Source organism: Marmota monax, unplaced genomic scaffold (genome assembly GCF_021218885.2).
Source record: "Marmota monax isolate L192 unplaced genomic scaffold, Marmota_monax_Labrador192_F-V1.1 WCK01_AAM20220418_F8-fsc00132, whole genome shotgun sequence".
NCBI lineage: Eukaryota > Metazoa > Chordata > Mammalia > Rodentia > Sciuridae > Marmota > Marmota monax.
This window is the reverse complement of record NW_026695199.1, coordinates 9,220,490-9,229,256: the sequence shown is the minus strand read 5'-3', so window position 1 is coordinate 9,229,256 and position 8,767 is coordinate 9,220,490. Positions and strand designations below refer to the sequence as shown.

The window sequence follows — 8,767 nt, the reverse complement described above, 5'->3', positions numbered from 1 at the left end:
TGACATCGCAGTGTGCACAAAGAGCTGTCATAGGTTTTGAAAGATTCCTGGACTCATGTGTTAGAGTCTGTAAACAAGTCAAAATAACACCTGGCATTTTGCCAGGGGAATGTTAGAGTTCATAAACAAGTCTGGATGGTGCCTGGCAAAATGCCAGAGGGAGTGGTTTGAGAAGTAACAAAAACAAGCCATTAAGTGTGGAGATTCCTTATTGGTTGACTGATGTATCTAGTTTATGCTAATTAGATAAGCTGTGTGGAATGTATAAATACCGCTCCCGTCCTGCAATAAACGGCTCCTACTCCTGCTGTATCAATCTACACAAGTTGTTCGTCACCCCCTGGTTATTTTGCTGCAGCCAGCCGGACTGTGGCACTCATGTTCAAAAACCTTGGTTCTCCTCCTTGATTTGTATGTAGATGGTTCTGTGAGGGGATTAAACTGGGTGAATCAATGGACGTGTCTCTGTTTCATAACCACAAAGCAGACTTCCCTGAGTTCTAACTTGCTTTCCATGGGACCAGGTTCTTTTGATCTTTTCATGACTCCCCAGATCATCTCATGTTATTTTCCCAGGATCGTTAAAGATAAAAGACACAATTTGGGTCACCTGTCACTATCACTTTTAATGTGGTAGATAAAATGCTCCCACAGGAGTACCATACACCCTGATGAATTTGAAGTCCCAGAGGTAGGCTGGTACATTTAATAAAATTGTAGCAGTCCATTGCCTTGACCACTTGGCCACCATGCATTCCACTGTCATATATAAATAAAAACATATATATATTTTCTGAAAACAGATTAATAATTTTTTCCCAGGCAACACCTGCTGGAGAAGAATAGTCAGGTAATCTAGTTTCTTTTTATGCAATTATATGCGAAGTTGATATTTAATTTGCTTGCTATTTTTACAAATGTACAAAATATCAAATGATTCCTAAGTCAAATTTACAAAACAAGCTACATTTTTTAGCCTTTTACTATTTTATGTTAATATAAGAAAATGTTTTATATTAATATAAGAAAACATGTACATGTATTTTATGTTAACCATCAGAAATTACAATTTACACACTATGTTAACATAAAAAGTAAAAAATTAAAATTGTAAACTTTGCCTTGGGCTCTGCTTTATTGGAAACCTAAGATAAAGCAAATCCTTACCTTTTAATTTTTATGCTTTAGCAGGAAAAAAAATTGCATCATTGTTTTAGTTAGATTTTGTGTCACTATGACCAAAATATCTGACAAGAACAATTTAGAGGAGAAAAGGTTTATTTTGGATTTAAAGTGTGAGCGGTTTCAGTCCATAGGTGGTCAACTCTATTGCTCTGGGCTTAAGGTAAGGCAAAACATCAGGAAGGAAGGATATAGTGGAGGGAATCTGCTCCCCTCAAGCTAACAATGAAGCAGAGACTGGGGGGAGGAGGTATGAAGGGATCACAGGGAAGAATCTCCCTAACATGGCATACCCCCAGTGACCCACTTTCTCCAACCAAGTCCTACCTGCATACAATTACCACCCAGTCAGTCCATTCAAACTGGGATGGACTGATTAGGTTTCATCTCTCATAATTCAATGAGAGTTGGATTCTATTGCAGAACTTTCATCTTTCCTTTTTCTTACATCCCACCAGCTTCTGGAAGTCTCTAGAAGACATCTCAGAAAAAGTCTGAAGATGTTCTGGCTTCTATGCCTAGAAAACCTCCAGTACTACTGCCATTGCTGTTTCCTGGTGGTCTCTGAAAGTCACATGGGCACTGTGTTACAGTGTTCTAAGACTGGTTTTTGAATGCAAAGAACACCCCTTTTCTGCCCTCATGGTCTAGTGACTTTCTCCTCAAGTATCTCTGTTCCCCACTCCCTGCCTTGATGTTTCCTGTGGAGGTTTGCCTTATACTCAAAAGTCTTACAGATATTTTAATGTGGTGCTCACTCTTGCCTTTTCTGTTTACCCCATGAATGTGTCAATATCAATGAGATTAGCTACTCAACAATAAACATAGAACTAGGGAAACTTTCCTCCCTCTTATTCTTCTAGTCATCCATGAGTGCCCACTGATTATGCAATATCTTTCTTTCTTTGTATGCTTTGAAGTTTTGAAGTCACCGGGCTAGAGAAAATACCTAAATTAGTATTCTTTAATACAGGAACATTAACAACAGCTTCATGGCTTGAAAATTAGCAGTGCTGGAATCATTTTAGTTCTTTCCACAATCTCAAGTTTTCCTGCTAAAATATGTGTATTTTCTTAACAAAAAGTACTTTGAATGCTGACCTCAAGCCCCTGTAATAGGCTAAATAATGCCCTTAAAGATGTTCTTGTCCAAATCCTTAGAAACTGTAAATATGTTACCTTATATTATAAAAGGAATTTTTGCACAAGAGATTAAATAAAGGATCTTAAGATGTAGGGACTATACTGCACTGTCCTGGATGGGCCTGAGATAACTGCAAGGTATTTGTTAAAGGAGTCAAACAGAAGGTAACTGGGATGAGGAAGAAAAATGAAAAGAGAGATTTGAAGAAGTTATGCTGTTGATTTGGGGAGATGTAGGAAAGGGGCCATGTAGCAGGAGATATGTCCTCTGATAGCTAGAAAAATTAAAGAAGCAGATCCTCCCACAGGGTCTCTGGAAGGAACCAGGCTTATAGACACCTTGATTTTAGCCCAGTAAAACTGATTTTGATCTTCTGGCCACCTAACTTGTAAGAGAATTATTTTTATTGTTTTAAGCCACTAAACTGTGGTAATTTGCTACAACAATGATAGAAAAGGAATTTACTGCCTCCACCTTCAAAGGAATGTGCCTGCACCTGTGTTCTGGAAATTCCAAAGCCACTACAGTCTCTCAGGCACTGTTTAGCTCTTCACTCAAATCATAACTCAGAAATCTAGTAATCACCACAAAACAGTAGTAGTACTGTTATGGAGTTGGGGTCTTCAGAGAAACTGAGGCAGCTCGAAGACCCCCTCTTCAGACCACGACTCTTGCAACAAAGAAAGATTTCAGACATGTCACTCACAGTAACAGGAATGAGTTTATTGAAAGGATAGGGAAAAGGGAAAGGGGATACTCTCAAGGGAGTGAGTGGGTCCTCTCAGAGAGGAGAGGGACAATGTGCTTCTTCTGCACTCCAGTTTTATTGGAGATCCTAGAGAAGTTTCCAGAGAGTACCATACAGGGACTTTTGACTGACAGCAGGGTGACATCAGACTTTCAAGTTCCTACTGCCATGGCAACTCTAGGTCACCTTGGCCCATGCTGACTGGTTCTAATTAGATTCTTAAACATACATTCTTATAGATTTTATGGTTAGGAGGAACTATCCTTATCTCCCAGAGTTTCACGATCTGGTCACAAATATCTCCCAGGTTCTTCCCATCAACATTATCTTGGGCCTGCATTTCTCCTGCAGCTAACAGGTACTTTGCTGAGGGATGTGACATATCCTGTCCACTTTGGCCAGGCAGGGCTGCAGGTAAATGCTTCTTGGAAAAGAAAGCATGTGAGGGTCAACACCATGGGCCCATTTTATAGAATTATTCTCTTAACCTCATGTTCCCACCATTCACATCTGTCTGCTCCCTAACAGTATTATTGTACTTCTCTACTGAAAGGAGAAAATGAAGTTTAGATTAATCAAGAAATTTGACCCAACATCACAGTCACAAGGGAGTAGAACTAGAATCTACTCCCAGACCCATTCAATTCTTCATAGCCTATGTTGAACTGGCTGCATCTCCTTTATCTTTCTTTACATACACCAAGCTATGTCTATGCTGGGCTTTTAATCTTTATAATTTAAGATATTTATCCTGAGTGAACATTCAAGGTACTCTGAATAAGAGATAGATTTATCATTGAATGACTCACAGAAAATAAGCATGCTACATCCTAGTTGCCTCTGGCTTTATCCCTGGCAATGGAATGAAAGTCACATCCATAGTCCTACACTAGTAGTCAGACACTCCACACACTAGGAAAAACATTTTTTTTTTCCTGCCCAAAAGAAGGAAAGAAGGAATAAGCCTCAGTTCTTCCCAGAAGAGCTCTCCAATGAACTACAATTTGCCTCCAACCTTTAGATATGTAAATAAATTGTCTCCAAGAGACTTCTCTCCCCTTTTAAGACCCAGAGGAGTCACTAAATTCTGTGGCTTCATCTCTTTTGACCTGTAAATAACTAGAGAGAGAACGCTCACATCTTCTCCAGCACCTGGCTCTTAACTAGTGACCTAGTACTGAATGTAACCTTTGGGCCTTTTGAGTGGGACAAATTAGAAATGTTTATCCTCCAGGATCAGAACAATTAACTAGACAAAAGGCTACAGATTTAATTCTCATAGAGGGGAAAGGACTTTTCACAGAACACTGATGATCTAAGGAAGTGTTATTTCCCACAGCCTAAAACACATTAGGGAGCTAATTCATTTTTGGAGGGTCCGGAATGGTTTGCATTTGTTCAACTCTATGCAGTGCAAAAACTGTCATTTCACCTTATCTCATTCATTCTAAGCAATAACATTGGAGTTATGAAGAGACTACTATAATTACTTTTCAGCGGAATAATGGATAGTCAAATAGTTGATTTTTGCTGCAGTTGTCCATCTGCTTAGGGTGGGCCACTGGTGGCCCACCCAGGCCCTCTTTCCACTGTGGAGGCTATAAATTAGGATTTGAAATCTAGAAACAGGTTCTGTCTCAGTCACCCTCCCTACTCCTTTCTTTCTTCTGGCACACACAATTTCTCCCTACGGGGCCAGAGAGTATTTTCCACTGGACTGGATCTTTTCCTAACTGGAGATGACACCTTGGTTTCTCTGGTGGAGGTTCAGTAATCACCTGTCATTTTGCGGCAATTTAAATTCAAATGTGCAGGCTAGAGCATTTAAACCATTATCATACTTGGGAAGCATTGAAATAGCATTACCTTTAATAATTTCCCCTTAAAGTTTAGAGAATGAAACCCTTCTCAACTAGTCCCTTTCACAGATGAAGTACTCAGCCACTCAGTGTTTCTATTTTTTTCCCAATTGCATGAGTTGCTTGAGTACTGAGGAAGAATCCATTTTACTAATTCTTAATTTTTTGAAAAAACTTTACCAAATTAATTTAAACAAGAGCTCTTTGAAAAATATCTATTAAAATTTCAAAGCAATTTAAAACTCTAGAACAGAAGAGCAGATTGTTTATCATGAAGCAAAATTAACATTTTATGTGAAAAAGTGTTTTTAAAGGTGGGAGCCTGCATGGACTTTGAAAATGCATCAGATATGCCTTCTTAAGGGGAAAAGGGAAGTGTCAACTAGTGGCAGCCAGTGGCATGATTTATATAGTCCCTCCTGGATTCCTCATACCTCCTCCTTTACTCTGGAGAAACAAAAGCTTGGATGTATAAAACAAACCTAAGCATGGAATTTTTGTAAAAGCTTTATTTTCATATTATTTGTAAAAATACATCAATATATAAACATCTCTACTCCAAGACTAGAGACACATTGCATAATCAATGCTAAATAAAGGCATTGTGCCTTACATAAGAAGACATAAATGTCCAAGGGATAATTAGAACATTAGACTTCTTAAAGTATCAACATCAGAAATGTTGACCACATACTGTGAAAGTGTTACAATAAATAACAGCTGACATTCTTCTGCAAAAATAGACATACACACATTCCCACACCTTATCAGTGATCTGACTATCTTTGATCTCCCACTATTTATCCCCAGCATCCATTACAGTGGCCAAAAAGCTTAATGATTTAAACCAAACAACTGGACTGAAACAACTTTGATTTAACATTTTAAAAAATTACCTTTAAAAAAAACAGTACAGTGAATACCAAACATATTCATATCTTTAAATATCAGAACAAACATTAATATATATGCATGAAAATAAATAAACAAATAAATAAATATGTAAATAAATAGAAGAACTCTCATAGAAAATAGTCAAACACACCAGGCACAGTCCAGATGCCCCTGAGGTACTATTTGTTTCTCTCTCTTCACTCCAATTCCTTTCAGAATCTTCTTCAGAAACAGTATCAGACAAGCTTCCTCCTTCTCTCCATGTCAGTTGCTGCCTCTGTGATGGAAAAATAAAAAAAGCAATTATTGTTTGTGGGTACTTAAGAAACTGATTGCACAGCCTTAATCCCTGATAGTCTAGGATTTTCTAAATGTGGCCATTCCCTAGCCTTGCACCAAGTGGTTACTACCCATAGTATTGCTGCCTTGCATAACAAAAAACACACCAGGTTACTGTTTAATTAGGAATAGGTGATCTGTGATCACAATTGTATCATTAACTTCAGTCAGAATAATATTACAATGTAATATTGTAAGAATGTACATGTACATGAATGTACATGCATGCATGTAAGAATGTACATGCATGACCTCATTTAGGCTTCAGAGAAACACCATGAGCAGCTATTTCTTATTTCACTGAGACTCAGGATAATAAGAGGTGGGACCTAAACTTACACTGGCAGGTGTCCTGTCACTGCACCCTGCTCTTCAGCAGGAAGACTTAGGTTCATATTGCCCCAAACCTGGTATTCCACTATTCAGGACTTGAGCCCAAGGGAGGCTGAGACATACATTGTTGCTCAATAAGTAGAAGTTCTTTTTTTTGTTGTTTGTTTGTTTTTTTGTTTTGTTTTGTTTTTTTTTTTTAGCATCACTGGTCAATTCTTACTCTTTTAGGAGCACACATTTACCTGCACATATTTAAATACAGGTTTGAACACTGGAGCTATCTTCATGGCACCAGAGGTTAATCATCTTAATGGCACGATTATTTTATGAAAATAATCCTAATTTCTAGTCCTTTAGCAAAACCCTGAGCTTCTCTGATAAAATGTTAAACAATGAGGTCAGTATGACCCATGACTCCAGTCACATAACTCACTTGTTCAGCATCTTATGGATGATTTTCTTGACCAAGGGGGCCTCAGGGTTGAGACAAGCTTCCTGTCCATTCTTGAGAGTGGCTCTGCAGAGAGAAAGGAGGATCCCCAGTGAGGCAGGAGATTCAGCTGGGGAGCAGCAGGAGGGTCAGGGAGACTCAAGTCATAGCTTCAAGCAGCTCAGGGCAGGACTTACATGACTTCTGTCTGGGCGCAGTGGGGTCCTGAGGGAGTCACCTTCACACTTTGGATGTTCTTGAGGTGAATTCCTTGCACAGTCTGCAAGCACTGGCAGCGCAGTTCAGAGACCACTGGCGCCCCTGAGGAGAAGAGACCGGATTAGCAGGGCTGTCCCCACCCTAGATGTCCCCACCCCGTACCCTCAATCCCAGTCCCTTCCCGGGGACCCCAGAGCGCGGGTCTCACCTGCTGCGCGCCGGCAGGCGGCTACCAGGAGCAGCAAAAACAGCGCGACCCGGAGGAGCCGCGGGGCGCGGGGGACGGCGGAGGCGGTGCGGGCCATGGGACTCAGCGGGAGGATCGCGGCGGAGCCTGGAGTGCAAGAGCTTGTGGCAAGGGGCTGCTGTCCTGGCTCTGTGGCTCTCGGGGATCCGCGAGCCCCTTTTATGCATGGTTGGCGGGAAAGGCCAGAGCCCCTGGCCAGGGAAATTCCCGGAGCTCCGGGTGCTTCCCCGAGGGCGGAAGGAGGTCGCCGCCCCGCCCCTGGCTGGAGGTTGGTGAGGGGACAACACTCTGACGCTGCCCGCCTGGCCCTGCTGCCTAGCTTCCGGGGACCCTGTGACCCCCAGGATGTTCTCTTTCTGCCCGAGATTCCCAAAGGAGAGGGAGTGGACGCCTGCCAGCGGGACTGTGCGCCCCCAGACTCCCTTAGGAGGCGGCTGACACCGGTCAGTTTGAGGCGGTGTCATCAGCTGACACCGGTCAGTTTGAGGAACCTTAGTCATCAGGATTGGAGGAAGGAAGATGGGAAGTGGAATACCCGCTTTTCTATTTGTTATATACCCATAAATATCTTCTGGATGAAGAATTTCCTTGCGTCTGCATAATATACTCTTTTGAAATATATCACTCTCCGATTACACATAAGAGTATCCGTTTGGTTCCTGGTATTTAACAAGCACAAATAAATCACACTTTGTGTCATGCCTTTCTTCACAGCTCAGGGAAAGGACAGTGTCAAGAGTTTAACTCGACGTTTAATTTAGAAAACAGTGTCGAAATCCTACATAACTTCCTTTCTCTGTGAAATTCTGGAATTTCCAAAGCTGGAGTAAGTGGACAAGTACCACAGTTTGATGTATGAAAGAGTTGATGGGTTCATAAAATAATGACCTATTGGTGGTCAGGGAGCTGTTCTTGGGAGGGAGTGTTACATTGGAATTTGCAGAGTGCACAGTTCCTAGGTTTGTATAGCATATTAAATGCTATCGATAATTATAAATAAATAAAAGAAATTGATTTTTTTTTCATATCACTTATGCCCCGGGGGAATAGCACCCACTGATCATCTTAAGTGGCAAAAGGATGTGTTCTTGTGAAATATACACATGGTGGTCATAAATCTTGTCCTACTTTGCTTTATAAAGACAAAATTTCTTTCTTTTCCACCTTATATGGTCTTTCCTGTCTCCAGTAATTTGATTTCCCTTCTAGAAAAACAATCATCGTCATTATTTGCTTTTACTGATCTCTAATAAACCTTTTAAAACTGTTAACACAAGACTGTCATTCAGCAATTCCGTTTTCACTCTCAATTTTAATTCTCTGCATCACATTACAGGTCGGATTCAGAGAGTTTAGGGGTGGTTCCGGATGT

At 40.7% G+C, this 8,767-nt stretch overlaps 1 protein-coding gene across 1 annotated transcript; it reads right to left on the bottom strand.

Moving 5' to 3' along the window:
• Nucleotides 1-5,424: 5,424 nt before the first annotated feature.
• LOC124082204 (growth-regulated protein homolog gamma) lies at nt 5,425-7,598 on the bottom strand. Its single transcript, XM_046428657.2, has 4 exons — nt 7,357-7,598; nt 7,127-7,250; nt 6,933-7,016; nt 5,425-6,104 (listed from the first exon to the last, which is right to left on the bottom strand). The coding sequence occupies exons 1-4, from the start codon at nt 7,451-7,453 to the stop codon at nt 6,092-6,094; spliced, it is 318 nt and encodes a 105-aa protein (XP_046284613.1). The 5' UTR covers nt 7,454-7,598; the 3' UTR covers nt 5,425-6,091.
• Nucleotides 7,599-8,767: the final 1,169 nt, after the last annotated feature.

Excerpts from the sequence above, each read along its gene's own strand:
- LOC124082204 (XM_046428657.2), bottom strand. The coding sequence starts at position 7,453 with ATGGCCCGCACCGCCTCCGCCGTCCCCCGCGCCCCGCGGCTCCTCCGG. Across the intron at positions 7,251-7,356 it reads CGCCTGCCGGCGCGCAGCAG|GGGCGCCAGTGGTCTCTGAA; the intron begins GTGAGACCCGCG and ends TCTTCTCCTCAG. Across the intron at positions 7,017-7,126 it reads TGCGCCCAGACAGAAGTCAT|AGCCACTCTCAAGAATGGAC; the intron begins GTAAGTCCTGCC and ends TTCTCTCTGCAG.